The sequence below is a fragment of the Neolamprologus brichardi genome, chromosome 19 (assembly GCF_056152115.1).
Source record: "Neolamprologus brichardi isolate AB-2024 chromosome 19, ASM5615211v1, whole genome shotgun sequence".
Taxonomy (NCBI): Eukaryota; Metazoa; Chordata; class Actinopteri; order Cichliformes; family Cichlidae; genus Neolamprologus; species Neolamprologus brichardi.
This window is the reverse complement of record NC_142122.1, coordinates 598,779-620,455: the sequence shown is the minus strand read 5'-3', so window position 1 is coordinate 620,455 and position 21,677 is coordinate 598,779. Positions and strand designations below refer to the sequence as shown.

Here is a 21,677-nt window from a genome sequence, read left to right as displayed (position 1 = left end):
CAAAAGTATTGACTAGACTACACACTAACTATGAGATAAGCACTGGATGCAGAGGCTCAAGTACGACTTGAACTTGTGACTCCCACTCCAAAGGCGTAGAGTCTTACCACTACACTGTCCAGCTGATATCACCATGAACATCAATATATATATATCACATCTTGTATTAATGTTGCCATGTACCCATTTTCACACCTTGCCTCACGGTCCATGTCCCTCTTCTCCACCAGTAGATCTTAGAACTGAAAAAGATTCTCAAGTTAGACGTCATCAAGAGCACTTGAAGAACGCTTTTCGTTCAAAGCTGCTTAACTACCAAGAACTCCTAATATCTGACAACTTCCCTCAATAAATACGACGGATAGAAATAGCAAATTGACAACGCCAACAATTAACATTTAAACAAATTACAAAGTCTCCTGAGAGACCAGCAAAAATTGCCATAGCTGACTGTGTTTCAAGTCATCAAGGTGGGAATTGGTAAAAGTTTTCAACCAGCAATAATCACGTCTCAGTAGAACTTCATAGACTATGAAATTGCCTCTGCACAAGAATAACCAGTGAGTTTCAGCTTTTCAGCTGGGTATGAATCAACACTCACATCACTCATGGTGCACTGTCAAATGTTGGGTGATGCAAGAACTAACTGGGTTTGAATTGGGGGGTTACTCACGTGATTGGTTGATCATTTGGAAATCCCGCCCATTTATTGGTTCAGTTAATTGTATGCATTGACCAAGAGCAAAGGGTCAATACTTGGGGCTTCACTCGATGCAGGATTTGAATCCCATCTTGTGTTAATGTTGCCAACAACTCCTAATATCTGACAACTTCCCTCAATAAATACGACGGATGGACATCGTAAATTGACAACGCCAGCAATTAACATTGAAACAAATTACAAAGTCTCCTGAGAGACCAGCAAAATTGCCATAGCTGACTGTGTTTCAAGTCATCAAGGCGGGAATTGGTAAAAGTTTTCAACCAGCAATAATCACGTCTCAGTCGAACTTCATAGACTATGAAATTGCCTCTGCACAAGAATAACCAGTGAGTTTCAGCTTTTCAGCTGGGTATGAATCAACACTCACATCACTCATGGTGCACTGTCAAATGTTGGGTGATGCAAGAACTAACTGGGTTTGAATTGGGGGGTTACTCACGTGATTGGTTGATCATTTGGAAATCCCGCCCATTTATTGGTTCAGTTAATTGTATGCATTGACCAAGAGCAAAGGGTCAATACTTGGGGCCTCACTCGATGCAGGATTTGAATCCCATCTTGTGTTAATGTTGCCAACAACTCCTAATATCTGACAACTTCCCTCAATAAATACGACGGATGGACATCGTAAATTGACAATGCCAGCAATTAACATTGAAACAAATTACAAAGTCTCCTGAGAGACCAGCAAAAATTGCCATAGCTGACTGTGTTTCAAGTCATCAAGGCGGGAATTGGTAAAAGTTTTCAACCAGCAATAATCACGTCTCAGTCGAACTTCATAGACTATGAAATTGCCTCTGCACAAGAATAACCAGTGAGTTTCAGCTTTTCAGCTGGGTATGAATCAACACTCACATCACTCATGGTGCACTGTCAAATGTTGGGTGATGCAAGAACTAACTGGGTTTGAATTGGGGGGTTACTCACGTGATTGGTTGATCATTTGGAAATCCCGCCCATTTATTGGTTCAGTTAATTGTATGCATTGACCAAGAGCAAAGGGTCAATACTTGGGGCCTCACTCGATGCAGGATTTGAATCCCATCTTGTGTTAATGTTGCCAAGAACTCCTAATATCTGACAACCCTCAATAAATACGACAGATTGACATCGTAAATTGACAACGCCAGAAATTACCGTTGACACAAAATACAAAGTCTCCTGAGAAACCAGCAAAAATTGCCATAGCTGACTGTGTTTCAAGTCATCAAGGCGGGAATTGGTAAAAGTTTTCAACCAGCAATAATCACGTCTCAGTAGAACTTCATAGACTATGAAATTGCCTCTGCACAAGAATAACCAGTGAGTTTCAGCTTTTCAGCTGGGTATGAATCAACACTCACATCACTCATGGTGCACTGTCAAATGTTGGGTGATGCAAGAACTGGGTTTGAATTGGGGGGTTACTCACGTGATTGGTTGATCATTTGGAAATCCCGCCCATTTATTGGTTCAGTTAATTGTATGCATTGACCAAGAGCAACGGGTCAATACTTTGCTTCACTCGATGCAGGATTTGAATCCCATCTTGTGTTAATGTTGCCAACAACTCCTAATATCTGACAACTTCCCTCAATAAATACGACGGATGGACATCGTAAATTGACAATGCCAGCAATTAACATTGAAACAAATTACAAAGTCTCCTGAGAGACCAGCAAAAATTGCCATAGCTGACTGTGTTTCAAGTCATCAAGGCGGGAATTGGTAAAAGTTTTCAACCAGCAATAATCACGTCTCAGTCGAACTTCATAGACTATGAAATTGCCTCTGCACAAGAATAACCAGTGAGTTTCAGCTTTTCAGCTGGGTATGAATCAACACTCACATCACTCATGGTGCACTGTCAAATGTTGGGTGATGCAAGAACTAACTGGGTTTGAATTGGGGGGTTACTCACGTGATTGGTTGATCATTTGGAAATCCCGCCCATTTATTGGTTCAGTTAATTGTATGCATTGACCAAGAGCAACGGGTCAATACTTTGCTTCACTCGATGCAGGATTTGAATCCCATCTTGTGTTAATGTTGCCAAGAACTCCTAATATCTGACAACTTCCCTCAATAAATACGACGGACAGACATCGTAAATTGACAACGCCAGAAATCACCGTTGACACAACATACAAAGTCTCCTGAGAGACCAGCAAAAATTGCCATAGCTGACTGTGTTTCAAGTCATCAAGGCGGGAATTGGTAAAAGTTTTCAACCAGCAATAATCACGTCTCAGTAGAACTTCATAGACTATGAAATTGCCTCTGCACAAAAATAACCAGTGAGTTTCAGCTTTTCAGCTGGGTATGAATCAACACTCACATCACTCATGGTGCACTGTCAAATGTTGGGTGATGCAAGAACTAACTGGGTTTGAATTGGGGGGTTACTCACGTGATTGGTTGATCATTTGGAAATCCCGCCCATTTATTGGTTCAGTTAATTGTATGCATTGACCAAGAGCAAAGGGTCAATACTTGGGGCTTCACTCGATGCAGGATTTGAATCCCATCTTGTGTTAATGTTGCCAAGAACTCCTAATATCTGACAACTTCCCTCAATAAATACGACGGATAGAAATAGCAAATTGACAACGCCAACAATTAACATTTAAACAAATTACAAAGTCTCCTGAGAGACCAGCAAAAATTGCCATAGCTGACTGTGTTTCAAGTCATCAAGGCGGGAATTGGTAAAAGTTTTCAACCAGCAATAATCACGTCTCAGTAGAACTTCATAGACTATGAAATTGCCTCTGCACAAGAATAACCAGTGAGTTTCAGCTTTTCAGCTGGGTATGAATCAACACTCACATCACTCATGGTGCACTGTCAAATGTTGGGTGATGCAAGAACTAACTGGGTTTGAATTGGGGGGTTACTCACGTGATTGGTTGATCATTTGGAAATCCCGCCCATTTATTGGTTCAGTTAATTGTATGTATTGACCAAGAGCAACGGGTCAATACTTTGCTTCACTCGATGCAGGATTTGAATCCCATCTTGTGTTAATGTTGCCAAGAACTCCTAATATCTGACAACCTTCAATAAATACGACAGATAGACATCGTAAATTGACAACGCCAGCAATTAACATTGAAACAAATTACAAAGTCTCCTGAGAGACCAGCAAAAATTGCCATAGCTGACTGTGTTTCAAGTCATCAAGGCGGGAATTGGTAAAAGTTTTCAACCAGCAATAATCACGTCTCAGTCGAACTTCATAGACTATGAAATTGCCTCTGCACAAGAATAACCAGTGAGTTTCAGCTTTTCAGCTGGGTATGAATCAACACTCACATCACTCATGGTGCACTGTCAAATGTTGGGTGATGCAAGAACTAACTGGGTTTGAATTGGGGGGTTACTCACGTGATTGGTTGATCATTTGGAAATCCCGCCCATTTATTGGTTCAGTTAATTGTATGCATTGACCAAGAGCAAAGGGTCAATACTTGGGGCTTCACTCGATGCAGGATTTGAATCCCATCTTGTGTTAATGTTGCCAACAACTCCTAATATCTGACAACTTCCCTCAATAAATACGACGGATGGACATCGTAAATTGACAATGCCAGCAATTAACATTGAAACAAATTACAAAGTCTCCTGAGAGACCAGCAAAAATTGCCATAGCTGACTGTGTTTCAAGTCATCAAGGCGGGAATTGGTAAAAGTTTTCAACCAGCAATAATCACGTCTCAGTCGAACTTCATAGACTATGAAATTGCCTCTGCACAAGAATAACCAGTGAGTTTCAGCTTTTCAGCTGGGTATGAATCAACACTCACATCACTCATGGCGCACTGTCAAATGTTGGGTGATGCAAGAACTAACTGGGTTTGAATTGGGGGGTTACTCACGTGATTGGTTGATCATTTGGAAATCCCGCCCATTTATTGGTTCAGTTAATTGTATGCATTGACCAAGAGCAAAGGGTCAATACTTGGGGCCTCACTCGATGCAGGATTTGAATCCCATCTTGTGTTAATGTTGCCAAGAACTCCTAATATCTGACAACTTCCCTCAATAAATACGACAGATAGAAATAGCAAATTGACAACGCCAACAATTAACATTTAAACAAATTATAAAGTCTCCTGAGAGACCAGCAAAAATTGCCATAGCTGACTGTGTTTCAAGTCATCAAGGCGGGAATTGGTAAAAGTTTTCAACCAGCAATAATCACGTCTCAGTAGAACTTCATAGACTATGAAATTGCCTCTGCACAAGAATAACCAGTGAGTTTCAGCTTTTCAGCTGGGTATGAATCAACACTCACATCACTGATGGTGCACTGTCAAATGTTGGGTGATGCAAGAACTAACTGGGTTTGAATTGGGGGGTTACTCACGTGATTGGTTGATCATTTGGAAATCCCGCCCATTTATTGGTTCAGTTAATTGTATGCATTGACCAAGAGCAACGGGTCAATACTTTGCTTCACTCGATGCAGGATTTGAATCCCATCTTGTGTTAATGTTGCCAAGAACTCCTAATATCTGACAACTTCCCTCAATAAATACGACGGACAGACATCGTAAATTGACAACGCCAGAAATCACCGTTGACACAACATACAAAGTCTTCTGAGAGACCAGCAAAAATTGCCATAGCTGACTGTGTTTCAAGTCATCAAGGCGGGAATTGGTAAAAGTTTTCAACCAGCAATAATCACGTCTCAGTAGAACTTCATAGACTATGAAATTGCCTCTGCACAAAAATAACCAGTGAGTTTCAGCTTTTCAGCTGGGTATGAATCAACACTCACATCACTCATGGTGCACTGTCAAATGTTGGGTGATGCAAGAACTAACTGGGTTTGAATTGGGGGGTTACTCACGTGATTGGTTGATCATTTGGAAATCCCGCCCATTTATTGGTTCAGTTAATTGTATGCATTGACCAAGAGCAAAGGGTCAATACTTGGGGCTTCACTCGATGCAGGATTTGAATCCCATCTTGTGTTAATGTTGCCAAGAACTCCTAATATCTGACAACTTCCCTCAATAAATACGACGGATAGAAATAGCAAATTGACAACGCCAACAATTAACATTTAAACAAATTACAAAGTCTCCTGAGAGACCAGCAAAAATTGCCATAGCTGACTGTGTTTCAAGTCATCAAGGCGGGAATTGGTAAAAGTTTTCAACCAGCAATAATCACGTCTCAGTAGAACTTCATAGACTATGAAATTGCCTCTGCACAAGAATAACCAGTGAGTTTCAGCTTTTCAGCTGGGTATGAATCAACACTCACATCACTCATGGTGCACTGTCAAATGTTGGGTGATGCAAGAACTAACTGGGTTTGAATTGGGGGGTTACTCACGTGATTGGTTGATCATTTGGAAATCCCGCCCATTTATTGGTTCAGTTAATTGTATGCATTGACCAAGAGCAAAGGGTCAATACTTGGGGCTTCACTCGATGCAGGATTTGAATCCCATCTTGTGTTAATGTTGCCAAGAACTCCTAATATCTGACAACCCTCAATAAATACGACAGATAGACATCGTAAATTGACAACGCCAGAAATTACCGTTGAAACAAAATACAAAGTCTCCTGAGAGACCAGCAAAAATTGCCATAGCTGACTGTGTTTCAAGTCATCAAGACGGGAATTGGTAAAAGTTTTCAACCAGCAATAATCACGTCTCAGTAGAACTTCATAGACTATGAAATTGCCTCTGCACAAGAATAACCAGTGAGTTTCAGCTTTTCAGCTGGGTATGAATCAACACTCACATCACTGATGGTGCACTGTCAAATGTTGGGTGATGCAAGAACTAACTGGGTTTGAATTGGGGGGTTACTCACGTGATTGGTTGATCATTTGGAAATCCCGCCCATTTATTGGTTCAGTTAATTGTATGTATTGACCAAGAGCAACGGGTCAATACTTTGCTTCACTCGATGCAGGATTTGAATCCCATCTTGTGTTAATGTTGCCAAGAACTCCTAATATCTGACAACCTTCAATAAATACGACAGATAGACATCGTAAATTGACAACGCCAGAAATTACCGTTGACACAAAATACAAAGTCTCCTGAGAGACCAGCAAAATTTGCCATAGCTGACTGTGTTTCAAGTCATCAAGGCGGGAATTGGTAAAAGTTTTCAACCAGCAATAATCACGTCTCAGTAGAACTTCATAGACTATGAAATTGCCTCTGCACAAGAATAACCAGTGAGTTTCAGCTTTTCAGCTGGGTATGAATCAACACTCACATCACTCATGGTGCACTGTCAAATGTTGGGTGATGCAAGAACTAACTGGGTTTGAATTGGGGGGTTACTCACGTGATTGGTTGATCATTTGGAAATCCCGCCCATTTATTGGTTCAGTTAATTGTATGCATTGACCAAGAGCAAAGGGTCAATACTTGGGGCTTCACTCGATGCAGGATTTGAATCCCATCTTGTGTTAATGTTGCCAACAACTCCTAATATCTGACAACTTCCCTCAATAAATACGACGGATGGACATCGTAAATTGACAATGCCAGCAATTAACATTGAAACAAATTACAAAGTCTCCTGAGAGACCAGCAAAAATTGCCATAGCTGACTGTGTTTCAAGTCATCAAGGCGGGAATTGGTAAAAGTTTTCAACCAGCAATAATCACGTCTCAGTCGAACTTCATAGACTATGAAATTGCCTCTGCACAAGAATAACCAGTGAGTTTCAGCTTTTCAGCTGGGTATGAATCAACACTCACATCACTCATGGTGCACTGTCAAATGTTGGGTGATGCAAGAACTAACTGGGTTTGAATTGGGGGGTTACTCACGTGATTGGTTGATCATTTGGAAATCCCGCCCATTTATTGGTTCAGTTAATTGTATGCATTGACCAAGAGCAAAGGGTCAATACTTGGGGCTTCACTCGATGCAGGATTTGAATCCCATCTTGTGTTAATGTTGCCAACAACTCCTAATATCTGACAACTTCCCTCAATAAATACGACGGATGGACATCGTAAATTGACAATGCCAGCAATTAACATTGAAACAAATTACAAAGTCTCCTGAGAGACCAGCAAAAATTGCCATAGCTGACTGTGTTTCAAGTCATCAAGGCGGGAATTGGTAAAAGTTTTCAACCAGCAATAATCACGTCTCAGTCGAACTTCATAGACTATGAAATTGCCTCTGCACAAGAATAACCAGTGAGTTTCAGCTTTTCAGCTGGGTATGAATCAACACTCACATCACTCATGGCGCACTGTCAAATGTTGGGTGATGCAAGAACTAACTGGGTTTGAATTGGGGGGTTACTCACGTGATTGGTTGATCATTTGGAAATCCCGCCCATTTATTGGTTCAGTTAATTGTATGCATTGACCAAGAGCAAAGGGTCAATACTTGGGGCCTCACTCGATGCAGGATTTGAATCCCATCTTGTGTTAATGTTGCCAAGAACTCCTAATATCTGACAACTTCCCTCAATAAATACGACAGATAGAAATAGCAAATTGACAACGCCAACAATTAACATTTAAACAAATTATAAAGTCTCCTGAGAGACCAGCAAAAATTGCCATAGCTGACTGTGTTTCAAGTCATCAAGGCGGGAATTGGTAAAAGTTTTCAACCAGCAATAATCACGTCTCAGTAGAACTTCATAGACTATGAAATTGCCTCTGCACAAGAATAACCAGTGAGTTTCAGCTTTTCAGCTGGGTATGAATCAACACTCACATCACTGATGGTGCACTGTCAAATGTTGGGTGATGCAAGAACTAACTGGGTTTGAATTGGGGGGTTACTCACGTGATTGGTTGATCATTTGGAAATCCCGCCCATTTATTGGTTCAGTTAATTGTATGCATTGACCAAGAGCAACGGGTCAATACTTTGCTTCACTCGATGCAGGATTTGAATCCCATCTTGTGTTAATGTTGCCAAGAACTCCTAATATCTGACAACTTCCCTCAATAAATACGACGGACAGACATCGTAAATTGACAACGCCAGAAATCACCGTTGACACAACATACAAAGTCTTCTGAGAGACCAGCAAAAATTGCCATAGCTGACTGTGTTTCAAGTCATCAAGGCGGGAATTGGTAAAAGTTTTCAACCAGCAATAATCACGTCTCAGTAGAACTTCATAGACTATGAAATTGCCTCTGCACAAGAATAACCAGTGAGTTTCAGCTTTTCAGCTGGGTATGAATCAACACTCACATCACTCATGGTGCACTGTCAAATGTTGGGTGATGCAAGAACTAACTGGGTTTGAATTGGGGGGTTACTCACGTGATTGGTTGATCATTTGGAAATCCCGCCCATTTATTGGTTCAGTTAATTGTATGCATTGACCAAGAGCAAAGGGTCAATACTTGGGGCTTCACTCGATGCAGGATTTGAATCCCATCTTGTGTTAATGTTGCCAAGAACTCCTAATATCTGACAACCCTCAATAAATACGACAGATAGACATCGTAAATTGACAACGCCAGAAATTACCGTTGACACAAAATACAAAGTCTCCTGAGAGACCAGCAAAAATTGCCATAGCTGACTGTTTCAAGTCATCAAGGCGGGAATTGGTAAAAGTTTTCAACCAGCAATAATCACGTCTCAGTAGAACTTCATAGACTATGAAATTGCCTCTGCACAAGAATAACCAGTGAGTTTCAGCTTTTCAGCTGGGTATGAATCAACACTGGTATCACAGCTGACTGTATAAAAGACGCCACAGCTCCCCAATAATTAAGCCAAAACGTCTCTATCGCCCCCTGGTGTCTGCAGTATAGGTCATAAACTCCGCCTCCTCCATGTTAGCGGACGGGACTGGGGTCAGACCAAAATAAATTAATTCTCCTTAGATAATTTTTTTCCAAAGATTCTTTCTTTTGTTTTCAATAGTTCTCATCACGCTGATTGATGTTCAAGGGGTCTCCTTTCCCATAAGTTTTATTCTAATTCCTACCGCGGTGATGTTAAATTGGGGTGAAACGTCATCATAAGAGCTTTGACTGACAGCTGCAGTCACGGAGAAACTTGCGTATCTCTGTTCGGGAATAGCAGATAGAGCGTAGGCTCTGAGAGGAGGGCCAGCGTTTACGTTACGAAAACACGACCGACTGTTTTAACCTGACAGCCTGAGGTGTTCTTCAGTAAACTGGACTACCCGACAGAAGGACCCGAGGCCCCGCTGCACTGTTTCGGTAAGTTAAACGTGTTTTTAAGCTAATCCGTAACTACCGTCCTTAGCTAGCTCCTGAGACCTAGCTAGCTAAGATGAGCAGTCGGCTGTCACGGTTCGTTTAGTTAACCCGTGCAGGTGAATGAATTTACTAAAGAAATCAAGAGAAACGCTCCGGGCTGCTCAGTCACTAATTACTGTTACTGTACTTTTATTACAAGTATTATACTGTAAAAGCAACAGGCCGCATCCTGCTGCAGCTCCTGTACACAGCTGAATATTGAACATGTGCAAACAACAGCATGTTTTCAGTCTCTTGCCACATCTGTAAAGACAGTAACATTTTTTTTTAAAAGCTTGTACTTCAGTAACTCCTCATTAATCAGGAACTATGGATTAAAGTACTGTAGTGTACTGTAATACTGAAAAAATGTAAGAGAAGAACTTCAGATCCTGAGTGTGTGAGGACAGAAGAATCAGCTTTATTTCAATATTGAGGGATAAACTTTATATCTGAGTTTGATGGTTCTGTTGTCTTTGTGATTACAGGAGCTGCCCTCAGATTCAGACCTCAGCCCCACCCAGTGACAGCAGACAGATCATCCAACATGTTCACATGTTAACTGCAAAATGAACTGATGAAAACAGTGCTTATTGCAATCAATTCAATTTTCAAAATTATTATTGTTCATCACAAAAAAATTATACAAATTCTTATCTTTGAACAAACCAAACCTGGAATTACAAAAGAAAAAAAATAAATAAATAAAAAATCTTTACTCAATGCAGGATTTGAGTCGCATCTTGTGTTAATTTTGCAAAGAAATCATAATACCTGACAACTTCTCATGCGCCACTCACATCACTGATGGTGACTGAAACCAGCCCACTGAAGGAACAGTGGGCTGGTTTCAGTCATTATGCAAATGTCCTGTTTATAAGATTGGGGAAACCTGCAGTCAGCTGAGACTGAAGAAGTCACCTGGATGAGTGACGAAACGTTTCTCCCACAAAACGCTACGTCTGGATGAACAGAATCAACTTTTGGAGATTTACTTACCTGGATGATTGAGAATGCATTATTGTCCTTATCATCCTGGAGCAAGTGTAACCACATCATTTTTTCAGGGATTAATAAAGTATTCTGATTTTGATCCAGGAGCTTTACTGACTTGATACAACGTTTTTATTTTTTTTAATTTTTGAGCAGTACATTCATGTAAAGATATATTTTGTAATGTATTCATGTTTTGTGTTCTATCATGAAAGTTAGAAATAATAATAATAAAATAATAACAATTTAAAATAATAATTTTAAATTGTGAAATATTTGTAATTACTGTACATATGACGAGTGCAGTGTATTGAAAAGGCAGGGTTAATAAGATACAATGTATAAAAACTACATTCCAAAGTGAGTCTGTGTTGATCAACAAAACCTTCAAACATTCAGAATGCATTCTTTGTAAATTAGGAAAAAGTCTGATTAGGAAAAAGTCTGAGCCACCAACGCCGTCACAGTGACGGCGTTGGTGGCTCTGCATGGCTGTAGGTTCGAGTTACACGTTAAACCAAAGGAGGGGTTTTCTTCTGAAATGCTTAGATCCAGCTGAGTGTTAGACCATCAATGCCGGGAGCACTGAAGCTGGTTTTGAGGCATAAAATGGAACTTCTTTTGAAAACACCTTGTAGTCATTTTTCCTTTAATGTGACACGTGTCTATTAATCTACAAAGCTGGCAGGGGGCACTGTCGACCTGTACACCTGCATGCAGGTACACAGACGATCTACATGAAGATGATCCTCTGAATGAAAGTCAGAGGGGATTTTTCTCAGTCTCGCCCCCACCTGAAGCTCTTCATTTAACTTGAGGACAGCACCTCAGATGGACCGACCCGTGTTGTTTCAGCTCTGCTTTGCTTTCTGGGTCGGGATAGAGCGGACCGGAGCGTTGCAGTCCAGCTCACCGTGGGGCGCGAACACGAGCATGATGAGGAGAGATCGGTCAGTTAACGGCTCGGTGGTCCTCCACGACTACATGGTGTTTTTATACCAAACGCTGTCCAAACCTCAAAGCAGAGACTTTGATGTTTCAGACGGAGCAGGAGCTGCTAACACAGTTACAAGTTTTGTGGACCAAGGACAAGGTTTGACACCAATTTAATTCACTTTCCCTCAAAATCCTGCCTAAAAAACTGAATGTTCTAGTTTTATTACATCTATATTTGGTGTTATTCTGTTTTAAGCAACCATATTTCCATTGTTGACACAGATTACTAAATGTATCACTGATTTATAAAGTTAGTAAAGAATTTAAAGTTAGTAGAAGTGATTATTTATGTGGGTTTTTGCGATGTTGTGACCATCAGAAGGTCTCATCTCCAGGTTTATAGTTTTCATTGCCATTCACTCGCTGGGCTCTCGTCTTCATTTTCGGTTTGACAGCGTTTCAGTAGACAAAGATGAACGGCGTAGACATGAACTGAGCTGTGGTTTGGGGAAAGCTCTGCTTTGCTTTCTGATTCTACACAAAAACAAGAACGAACAGCTTGTAGAACGGGGGTGGGGGTGTCGGTCACATATAGATAAGGGCCAGAAGGGGCGTGTTTGAAGGCGTGGTCCCGCTCCTGAAAATTATCTAAATCCTCCCCTAAGTCAGCCTGAAAAACTTTCAATAGATTTGAAATCCATGAATGAATCCATCTACACCAACACATCAGCTTTATCGTTTCAGCAGCATTTTAGTGCATTTCTTTCTTAACTTCCTGTTTTTGTTAAACGGGTTTAACAACAGGAATGACATTTGTAAATATCATTCCTGTTTGACATCACCCAGTTCCCTTTATGATGTTTATCACTGACTTTGATGCCATAAAGACTTAGAGGTGACATCATATGAGGAGCCAAAGAGCTGTATTGGAGACTGAGGCTTGAGTCCCACATGTGACCACAGACCAGTGTTGGGTTAAGTTTCAGACCTGCACATAAAGTTACATGCTGCGTGTTCTACCTTTATTTTCCTCCTTATCCACAGATCCTCCATCATGGGAGAGCGGCCAGCGTTACGTCTTCGACTTGTCCAGCCTGGCCAGGATGGAAGAGCTGGTGGAGGCCGAGCTGAGAATCCTCAGGAAGCCTCCGGCAGACCGTCGACCCACCCTAACGAGCGGAGGAAACCTTTACGACATCCGCCTGTACTCCTGCTCTTCGGAGAGACAGCTGCTGGACTCCAGAACTGTCGAGGTTTTGGGCGGTGGTCTTCCCAGGTGGGAGGTGTTTGACGTGTGGTCTGGCATGAAGGCCCATCTGAGGAATCCTTTGGAGCCACCGCAGGCCTGCTTCCATCTCCTGGCCTTCTCTGAACTGACCAACGAGGTGGCTGACCCGCTGGTCCTGGGGCTGGGTCGCACCCCTTGCCCAACCCAGGAGAAAGCTTTGCTGGTGGCTTTCTGGCATACCAACACCACCGACAGTCTTTTCGGAGAGGTAACGCACAGGATGAAGAGCGAGGGCGGTGGATTTAGCCTCCCGAAGCCTCCGAAACTTATTCCAAAACACGTAAAGAAGAACCGCCGGCATCGACAGAGAGCTCTGTCCAAACGGTCCTTCGGTGGGGCAGCGAGAGGAGGCGGGAGGAGCCGCTGCAGCCGGAAACCGCTGCACGTGAACTTCAGAGACCTGGGCTGGGACGACTGGATCATCGCCCCTTTGGACTATGAGGCGCGCCGCTGCGACGGCGTGTGCGACTTCCCGCTGCGCGCCCACCTGGAGCCCACCAACCACGCTGTGATCCAGACCCTGATGAACTCCATGGACCCTGATCTCAGCCCACCCAGCTGCTGCGTCCCCTCCAGTCTCAGCCCCATCAGCATCCTCTACATGGACTCAGCCGGCAGCGTGGTCTACAAGCAGTACGAGAACATGGTGGTGGAGAGCTGTGGGTGCCGGTAGCACAAACACAGGCCTCGTGTACTGGTCTAAGATTAGAGCAACACCTGCAATGTTTGTGTTTTTGCTCTGGTCTTTGTGGCCAATCACAGCAGAACAAGCTGAAAATACGCCTCTGATAGATGACAATGCTTCGCCATCTGAAGTCGTGTTAACAAGTTATTTCTGCTCCATTTGCATATTTGTAACTCTCACTTCCTGCATTCAGATTTTTCTCAGCATGAACTAAGAAGCAAAGCTTTAGTCTCACAGATGCCACCTCATTACATCTGACACCACATCTGGAATATTCGTTTGTGTTTATTGTTAGTTTACTGACCTCAGCCGTTCAGTCTGTAACCATGAACCTGCCCTCACACAGACACTTTTCACTGACGGAGAAATTAATAAATGGTTTTGATGTAACTGCGTCAGTTTGTGTTTTTATTCAAACCGACCGGTGTTCAGTTCCAGCTGCATTAACATCACGTGATCTTCACCGTGAAGGAAGTACAGTCACAGCTATCTGCACGGTGATGAGCGCACGCCTTCATGTGCTCACTCTGGAACAACCTGTCAGGATTCGTGCAGCGAGACTCGGTTAGAGTTTCATCTTCATCATCAGCTCTGAACACTTTTCCACTGGCTGCACGCACACCTGTAAAGTGGCCTAGTAGATACTGGTGCTCGGGAACTTTTCCACGATTTTTAAGCTGGGAGGTATCGAGGACCCATCGAGGTCGACCAGCGGGAAAATCGGAAAGATAGGAAAGAGAAATCAAATCTGCTCCGAGAACACAGAGCGAGGCTTTCACTGCTTCCTGCTGCGACACACTTACAGGTAGGGGTGGGGGAAAAACTAGATACTGTGTAGCATGGTGATATTTTGTTTGCTAATAATGTATGGATACAGGGACAGCAGAAATAGATACTTTGTTACAAAAAGGTTTTTGTGCTCTGACTTCAGAGCATGTTGATCCTTTTTCTGAGCAAGAATCCTGACATTCCTTCACTGTCCAAATGTGTTTAACTTGTTTTTGGCAGCAATAAACATGACAGTTTACTTATTTTAATTTAAGACATGTTTTATTTTAATTAAGTTTAAAACTTTTTTTATTTAATGTAAAATTATATTTTGTTTTAATTTACTTTCAAATTCTTCAGTTGCTGAAGGGGCTGCATAGTTTTCATAAACTGCATAGTTCAGAATAGCTATAATTGTACCAGATGGTTGATTCAGTTAAGTTGGACTAGACTGTAATACAAACCGTTCAGTTTGTCAACAATCAAACTGAAATGAGAGAAAGACTGAGTGTGAGACTTTGATATTAGAGAAAATGAATATTGATAAAGTTTACCTTTATGTACAGAATCTGAATATCGCAAAATATTTTAAAAATTGCAATAATATCGTATCGTGCGTTAAGTATTGTGATAATATCGTATCGTGGGATGTATGGGGATTCCCACCTCTACTTACAGGAGCCTGAAGTGGGATTAACTTTATCTTCAGACCTCACCTGACGCAGTAACACGGCCTGTTGTAATCTGTGTGTGTAATAAATTACGTTTTCATTTATTCCCACAATAATAAACAACAGTTAATATTTCAGCAGTTATTTCACATGCAATAAAAATACTGTTCCTCACATCTGCGGCTTCATCTGGACTTCTTTGAAATTTCACTGTAAATTTTCTAAACTTTAATAAATGTTTGGTCTCTATGATGATCGTGCCATCGTTGTACATTTTCATATGATTAGCCAGGATATAAGAGTTGGAAGCACGTGGCCCCTGAAGGCTGATGCTGTGTTTTCACTGAGCACAAACGTGTGCAGCTTCCACGCCTGCACACGTGAGACACAGAGACAACATGAACCTCTGGTTTGGCTCTGTGGTCTCGTTACAAACGTCCAGCTGAGGCACTGAATGAAGTGTTTTGGTCACCGGGAACTCGGCTCCGTAAATCTTCACGGATCCATTCAAACACCATTTCGGCGACTTCTTGTCCGGCGTCCAGCACGAAGGCGTGACGGAAGCCGTTTTCACACAGCCTGAAGTCGCCGAGAGGAAAGTCCCGCTTGATGTCGTGATAATAGTGCAGCGGGCACCAGTGGTCGGTCGCTCCGTAATAAAATATCAGCTGAAAGCACAGACAGACAGAGTGTTAGAGAGAAAAGGGCAAACGTGGTTTTAGAGGGCGTGATCAAAACAGCGCTGCATGAGCTGATCGCCAGCCTGCAGCCAGCGGCGGGCCGATCGGCTCAGCGCGACCAGGGAACAACAGGTTTGACCTTTGACCCTCAGACTCAGACTGCCGACGCCGAGCTGTGCCATAACATCTGACAGGAGCGCTGGGAGCGGCGTCAGGTCACGAGGTCAGAACAGAGCAGTAAGTGAAGCGTGAGCAGAAGTGCTGTCTTTAATAAAAAGGCGACAGCACCTGCACGCGTATCTGGCTTTCATTTTCATTCGCTCCTCTTGTGGGCGGGGCTTTTCTTACCTTGTCGAGATGTTTCCCGATAGTCGTGTCGTCTCTTTTTAGAACTTTCCTCATTTCCTGCCCGCCCAGGTACATGGCGTTGGCTGCACGTGGAAACAAACCACAGAGGTTAAAGCTGGTCCGGCTCTCGCTGCAAACTCAACATTTCAAACCTCGGCTGTTCAATCTGAACCGGCTGCAGCCTGCTGGGGGATTCCCATCATGCACTGAGCTCTTTCACTCCCTGTATATTAATATGCAGCCATGCATGTTGTAAATGCAACCCCCCCCCCCTCCACCTTTCTGCTGACAGGGTTTCTCTCCATAATTCTGTCTCTGTGTTATCACATAAAAGCTTTTATCAAAGACAAATGTCTGCAGTCTGAAAAGCCCTCGCTGCATATCTCACAGAAGAACGAAGCGTGGCCGACCTGCAGAGTCTCCGCTGAGCAGGCCCAGGGTGGGCTGCACCACAGTGAGGTCCAGAGAGCGGATTCCCCCCAGCGTCAGTCTGATGAGGCCGACTTTGAGCCTGTCGGGCAGCAGCGAGAGCAGGAAGAGGGGCAGGTAGACCACGTAACGCATGTGACACAGCACGGGGGTCATGACCTTCCCCTGAGGGCTCTGAGCCATGCGCTCGATGGTGGGAAACAGCAGCAGCGCCTTCAGGACCTGCATTAAAAACAGGAGACAGAAGGTTTCAGACAGACGACAGAAAGACGGGAAGCTGCAAACTGCGGAAACTCCCGGATTAGAGGCAGGGAGATTTTCATGTCATTTAATCCGTTTCCTGAAAAAGTGATGGGAGGGAAGTGAAGGGAGGGCTCAGTGCCCTCAGCCAGGAACTCGCCGGGCGCCATCCGAGCTGGTCACGCGCTCCAGTTTGTGATTCCAACAAACCCCCCCAGAGCGCTCCGCGGTGTAGCAGGTACGCATTCACCTAACAAAGGCTAACAAAGCGTTTGATCCCGGGAGGAGAGAAACGAAGGGCGTGCCAAATCAAACATGTGGCACTCCTGCTGTGAACGACAGCAGCAGGCGAAGGACGAAATAAGCGACAATAAAAACATAAACAGTCTCCGTTTCTGAACGACAGAAACCTCAGAGCGCCCGTCGTATTCCGGGATTAAACGATCCCAATAAGTAAAAACTCATTTGGCTTGTTTTTAGTTTCGTTGTCACACAGATCCTCCGTCCTGCTGATCATGTGATCAGGCTGAGACGACCACGCTTCGCACGGTCATGTCTGAGCTCTGGAGCCTTCCCTACGTCCACCGTCCCTGCATGCTTCACTGTTTGGGTGGAGGCGTGTTGGTGCGTGCTGTAGGCTGTGTGTTTTTGTGGTTTCTCCTCAGACCGGAGAACTGCGAGGACTCACCTTCCTCTCAGGATTTCTCTTCATCATCTCCAGAATGATGTAGCAGCCGATGGAGTGACCGATCAGGACCAGGCTGGTTTCTCTGGGAACGTGATTCCTGAGGAAAGCCAGCTTATGTTCGACCTGCCCGTCCAGACCGAACACGTCGTCCTCCGCCGCCGAGGCGCCGTCTGCAATAGGAACAGAGATGTCAGAACACCCGAACAAGCTGCTCCTCTCTCCTGCGAGCAGCGCCGTGCGTACCTTCGATCATGTCCATGGAGGCCGGAGGAGCGCAGTGGCCGGCGTGGCTTACGGCCCACACCGGGTGCTGGTAGCCACACCTGCTGTGGAGCGTCTGCATGAAGGTCCTGTAGAAGCCCACCACACCTGGGTTACCTGTGACCGACAGCACGAGGTCAGCGAGGCCTGTGGTAACCACGGTAACCGCAAACCTGATCCAGAGCACGTCACAGTCACAGAGTACTGCCCTGTACTACAGTAATACTGCATCTGTACTACGATAATACTGCATCTGTACGACAGTAATACTGCAGCTGTACTACAATAATACTGCAGCTGTACTACAGTAAAACTGCACTGTACGACAGTATTACTGCAGCTGTACTACAGTATTACTGTGTTGTACTGCAGTATTCCTTCAGTACAGGGTATGTCGTGATGTTTGAACTCCTGAGCACAGCTTCCTCCGGAAGTATGAAACACAACAGGTGCTGCTGAGCTGTGGATGTGGGCGGGGCTCACCTGGGATGATGAGGAAGAGCACCTTGTGTGCAGAGGTTAGGGGGCGGGATCCAAACCTGAGCAGCTCCGTGGCGGCTCCGCAGCAGTAGAAGAAGTCTGTGTGTGGTGGGTCCATCATCAGCCCCGAGGACAGACACGCAGGTGTATCACAGGTGTATCAGCAGGTCCAAAGGTTCCAGTCTGATCAAAGGTTCAGACTGAGCGTCACATTCACAGCTGCAGGTGTTCACTCTGCAGGTTTCAGCTGGTCACGTGTCTCACTAACAGCTGATCTGAGATCTGAAAATAAGCTTTAACTTACCTGAAGACCCAATAACTAACTAACCACCACTTAACTAACTAACTATCTATCTATCTAACTAACCAACCACCGTTAACCGCTAACAGACTGCAGACTAAACCGTTCACAGGCTGACGTCACACCGGAAGCTGATACTATGACACGCTGTAAATAAAACTGTTTACCTGTCAGAACAATTACGAATAAGTACTACGATATCCTCTCCATGCAGGTGCTGCTCGCTTTCAACCGCTTCCTGCTTCGCACTGCTGCACGCTGATTGGCCAGCTGCAACGCAGCTTCTTCTTTTTATTGGCCGGTTCGGTTTCCAGCTCATTACCGCCCCCACGGGCCCGGAGTGTAACTACACCCGCTGTTTACTTTAACGTACCAAATGACCATTATTATTTTATTTTCCTCAGTTTATTATGTAACGAGATTTACCTTTTTGTTTGTCATACTGTGTATTTCAGTTTTTATAAGTCATATTTATCGTCTTGGCTTCTGTAACATATGTATATTCATCCCAGACTTTCAGATGAACATGAAGATAAATATCTCATCTTTAAATTCACATTAAATTGCATAAATGATAGAAATGACTGGCATTAATTTCAAATAAATACAACATGCATGTGCTGAAGTGAATTCGTCCTTTCATTATGATAATAATAAGAAAAATTAACTTTGCACTTTTCCTCTCTGCCATTCATTTTTGCTTTTTATGTAATTTTTGCGCATTTTAATATAAAGAAAAACTTTGTGAATGATTGTAAATAAAATTACACAAATTTGGGATTTTTTCAGTTGCATCCAGACTGAAACTCTAACTTTTTTAACCTGCGCCCTCTTTTTATTAAACATGTTTTCATCAAAAACGAAGCAAACAAAAAAATAATCAGTCCTTAGTTTTTATCAGCTGATTTAACATCACAAAATGATGTGCATTCATTTGTGTGAAGTGTTTAATATTAAAGCCAGAGGCCCTCAGCAGACATCTGTGTTGGCAACACGTTGGTGTGAACGTGATAATAATAGTGATCCACACACTGAGCTCGTGTGGCTGTCGTCACACACGAAGTGCTTTCAGTTTTATCCCGGTTATTTTAGTTTCATCCTGAGCTCACTCTTACACCCTCAGAGCCCAGCACGGCCCAGGCAGATGTGAAGGGTTTGTTCTTTGCTTTGGTCTGCTGGTCTGGGCCCACGTTTGAGTTTTTGGGTTTAAGGGTCTTGTTTTTCATTTTTATATCTTCGAGTTAACTTTAACATTTTGCATTGTTTGATTTTGGCTTGTTTCTTTCTGTTAGCATGTTGTGCTTATTCTTGGAGCTTATAGAAGTTCCTGATGGTCTTTTTATTTATTCTCCTCGTTCAGTTGCTTCTGTCTTCCCGTTGTATTTCGGTGGCTGCGTTCTCTGTGTCTGTCTTCAGTTTAACTTTCTCCTGAGTCATTATCAGTTATCCTCAGCTGTGCTCCAACCTGCTGCCTCTCCCTCGTTATCCCTCATACATAATGTCGTGGCTGTGTGTCTCGTTGTCTTCCTAAAATTACCGGTGTTTGGATTTCCTGCGAGGGCTCGGCATTAAATGTTTGCTTCCTGAGTCCACGGTCTGCCTGCTGCACGGCCGGTCACTGGTTACACACATAATATCCCAATAATCAATCACAGGTCTGGTACAGGTGTGTCATAGGTGGCCTCCCCCTGTATCTGTGTGTTGTTAAAAATGACACGTTCTGGCTTCCTCCCTCACTCCACACACAAAGATGTGAGTGAGGCTGGTTGTGTGTCCCTCTGTGTGCGACCCTGAGGAGGACGAGTGAGGAAGAACAGAGAAGATAAAGTAATGAAGGCAGCAGCGTGAGGTCCATTGTTCTAACGTGAGGAGCAGATGAACTGACAAAGATTCACATCGTATCAGGTGTCTTTGTTTTGTCTGAGCTCAGTCATGGCAGCGCGCACACACGCACACACACACACGCATGCACACACACACGCACACACACACACGCATGCACACACAGACACACACACACGCATGCACACACAGACACACACACGGACACACAGACATCTGATATTGTATAAGAGCATTTCTCCGTGTTTTACTTCATGCAGATGTGTGGTTTCCCCTCGCAGTGACTCATGATGATGATGATGATGATGATGATGATGTGGTAAAACTTGTCATTTCCTCCTAAAACGTTCACATTCTTTTTATGCTAACGACGCCGTGAGGCTCAAACATGGTGACTTAGGTATGGACCTCCTGCGTGAAGAAAATTACACATCTGGATCATTTTACACCGACTCACGACACATTAATAAAGATAATAACTCCTCTCAGAGGAGTTATTATCATCTACAATAACAGTGCACCATCATCATCGTCACCATCATCACCCCAGGAGGTCATGGAGAGGTCGGTGTTTTGGAGCAGACTGAACAGTTCCTCTGTCACAGCAGCCAAAGCACAAAACAGGACGGACACAAACGATTCTCCTTATTTCATAAAAACTAATGATACAAATCTGCACCTGTGTTATTGTGTGTTCATGTTTTTCTCTTTATTTGGACTGAAAACCTCAAACTCAACTAAACAAAAGAAAAACATAAAAGATCATAAATGTGGTGCTTGGCTTTGAGCTTTTTGTCATGCATGGAAAAATGCTTATGCTGAATAGAATAGAATAGAATAGAATAGAATAGAATAGTTTTAAAGCCAGCAGCATCTCTTTCCCATCTCTTGCTCCTCACTCCACACTGGACCTAGAGAGTGTTTCTCTTCACAAACTTCCAGACTTCAAACTTCCAGACTGGAGGAAAATAACGGGAGCGCTGCTGATGTCACATGACCAGCAGCTTTGATGGTTACAGAAACATCTGCTGCTCAGATCAGAAATGTGGTGATATCATTTTGAGGCTATATCGTCCAGCCCGTTCTGCCAAAGCTCCCCTAAAGGATGCCCCGTCAGACGTGG

General features: G+C 43.4%; 1 protein-coding gene, 19 non-coding genes and 1 pseudogene across 22 annotated transcripts; 1 reads left to right on the top strand and 20 right to left on the bottom strand.

Annotated features, from left to right (window-relative positions):
- Window positions 1–415: 415 nt before the first annotated feature.
- On the bottom strand, window positions 416–555 carry LOC148097108 (U4 spliceosomal RNA). Its single transcript, XR_015716998.1, has one exon. It is a non-coding gene; the product is annotated as a U4 spliceosomal RNA (small nuclear RNA).
- A 351-nt stretch (window positions 556–906) lies between these two features.
- LOC148097107 (U4 spliceosomal RNA) lies at window positions 907–1,045 on the bottom strand. The gene has a single exon (XR_015717000.1). It is a non-coding gene; the product is annotated as a U4 spliceosomal RNA (small nuclear RNA).
- Window positions 1,046–1,396: 351 nt separating this feature from the next.
- On the bottom strand, window positions 1,397–1,536 carry LOC148097106 (U4 spliceosomal RNA). The gene has a single exon (XR_015716991.1). It is a non-coding gene; the product is annotated as a U4 spliceosomal RNA (small nuclear RNA).
- A 348-nt stretch (window positions 1,537–1,884) lies between these two features.
- LOC148097105 (U4 spliceosomal RNA) lies at window positions 1,885–2,024 on the bottom strand. The gene has a single exon (XR_015716993.1). It is a non-coding gene; the product is annotated as a U4 spliceosomal RNA (small nuclear RNA).
- A 345-nt stretch (window positions 2,025–2,369) lies between these two features.
- On the bottom strand, window positions 2,370–2,509 carry LOC148097104 (U4 spliceosomal RNA). The gene has a single exon (XR_015716990.1). It is a non-coding gene; the product is annotated as a U4 spliceosomal RNA (small nuclear RNA).
- Window positions 2,510–2,858: 349 nt separating this feature from the next.
- On the bottom strand, window positions 2,859–2,998 carry LOC148097103 (U4 spliceosomal RNA). The gene has a single exon (XR_015716995.1). It is a non-coding gene; the product is annotated as a U4 spliceosomal RNA (small nuclear RNA).
- A 351-nt stretch (window positions 2,999–3,349) lies between these two features.
- On the bottom strand, window positions 3,350–3,489 carry LOC148097102 (U4 spliceosomal RNA). Its single transcript, XR_015716985.1, has one exon. It is a non-coding gene; the product is annotated as a U4 spliceosomal RNA (small nuclear RNA).
- Window positions 3,490–3,835: 346 nt separating this feature from the next.
- On the bottom strand, window positions 3,836–3,975 carry LOC148097101 (U4 spliceosomal RNA). The gene has a single exon (XR_015716989.1). It is a non-coding gene; the product is annotated as a U4 spliceosomal RNA (small nuclear RNA).
- Window positions 3,976–4,326: 351 nt separating this feature from the next.
- LOC148097100 (U4 spliceosomal RNA) lies at window positions 4,327–4,466 on the bottom strand. The gene has a single exon (XR_015716988.1). It is a non-coding gene; the product is annotated as a U4 spliceosomal RNA (small nuclear RNA).
- A 351-nt stretch (window positions 4,467–4,817) lies between these two features.
- Window positions 4,818–4,957, bottom strand: LOC148097099 (U4 spliceosomal RNA). Its single transcript, XR_015717003.1, has one exon. It is a non-coding gene; the product is annotated as a U4 spliceosomal RNA (small nuclear RNA).
- A 349-nt stretch (window positions 4,958–5,306) lies between these two features.
- LOC148097098 (U4 spliceosomal RNA) lies at window positions 5,307–5,446 on the bottom strand. Its single transcript, XR_015716994.1, has one exon. It is a non-coding gene; the product is annotated as a U4 spliceosomal RNA (small nuclear RNA).
- Window positions 5,447–5,797: 351 nt separating this feature from the next.
- LOC148097097 (U4 spliceosomal RNA) lies at window positions 5,798–5,937 on the bottom strand. The gene has a single exon (XR_015717002.1). It is a non-coding gene; the product is annotated as a U4 spliceosomal RNA (small nuclear RNA).
- A 348-nt stretch (window positions 5,938–6,285) lies between these two features.
- On the bottom strand, window positions 6,286–6,425 carry LOC148097096 (U4 spliceosomal RNA). Its single transcript, XR_015716992.1, has one exon. It is a non-coding gene; the product is annotated as a U4 spliceosomal RNA (small nuclear RNA).
- Window positions 6,426–6,771: 346 nt separating this feature from the next.
- LOC148097095 (U4 spliceosomal RNA) lies at window positions 6,772–6,911 on the bottom strand. The gene has a single exon (XR_015716997.1). It is a non-coding gene; the product is annotated as a U4 spliceosomal RNA (small nuclear RNA).
- Window positions 6,912–7,262: 351 nt separating this feature from the next.
- On the bottom strand, window positions 7,263–7,402 carry LOC148097094 (U4 spliceosomal RNA). The gene has a single exon (XR_015716987.1). It is a non-coding gene; the product is annotated as a U4 spliceosomal RNA (small nuclear RNA).
- A 351-nt stretch (window positions 7,403–7,753) lies between these two features.
- On the bottom strand, window positions 7,754–7,893 carry LOC148097093 (U4 spliceosomal RNA). Its single transcript, XR_015716986.1, has one exon. It is a non-coding gene; the product is annotated as a U4 spliceosomal RNA (small nuclear RNA).
- A 351-nt stretch (window positions 7,894–8,244) lies between these two features.
- LOC148097092 (U4 spliceosomal RNA) lies at window positions 8,245–8,384 on the bottom strand. The gene has a single exon (XR_015717001.1). It is a non-coding gene; the product is annotated as a U4 spliceosomal RNA (small nuclear RNA).
- Window positions 8,385–8,733: 349 nt separating this feature from the next.
- On the bottom strand, window positions 8,734–8,873 carry LOC148097091 (U4 spliceosomal RNA). The gene has a single exon (XR_015716996.1). It is a non-coding gene; the product is annotated as a U4 spliceosomal RNA (small nuclear RNA).
- A 348-nt stretch (window positions 8,874–9,221) lies between these two features.
- Window positions 9,222–9,359, bottom strand: LOC148097090 (U4 spliceosomal RNA). The gene has a single exon (XR_015716984.1). It is a non-coding gene; the product is annotated as a U4 spliceosomal RNA (small nuclear RNA).
- A 2,631-nt stretch (window positions 9,360–11,990) lies between these two features.
- On the top strand, window positions 11,991–13,834 carry LOC102782949 (growth/differentiation factor 6-A pseudogene; annotated as a pseudogene).
- Window positions 13,835–14,767: 933 nt separating this feature from the next.
- ldah (lipid droplet associated hydrolase) lies at window positions 14,768–18,965 on the bottom strand. 3 transcript variants are annotated; one of them, XM_087832898.1, is made up of 7 exons: window positions 18,880–18,965; window positions 18,415–18,594; window positions 17,914–18,048; window positions 17,671–17,840; window positions 16,724–16,964; window positions 16,314–16,396; window positions 14,768–15,953 (listed from the first exon to the last, which is right to left on the bottom strand). In XM_087832898.1, the coding sequence occupies exons 2-7, from the start codon at window positions 18,530–18,532 to the stop codon at window positions 15,714–15,716; spliced, it is 987 nt and encodes a 328-aa protein (XP_087689024.1). In that variant the 5' UTR covers window positions 18,533–18,594; window positions 18,880–18,965; the 3' UTR covers window positions 14,768–15,713. The 3 variants fall into 3 exon arrangements, with proteins under 3 accessions (XP_087689024.1, XP_087689025.1, XP_087689026.1); XM_087832900.1 differs by having other exon boundaries at window positions 15,728–15,953; window positions 16,702–16,964; XM_087832899.1 differs by having other exon boundaries at window positions 18,415–18,954.
- Window positions 18,966–21,677: the final 2,712 nt, after the last annotated feature.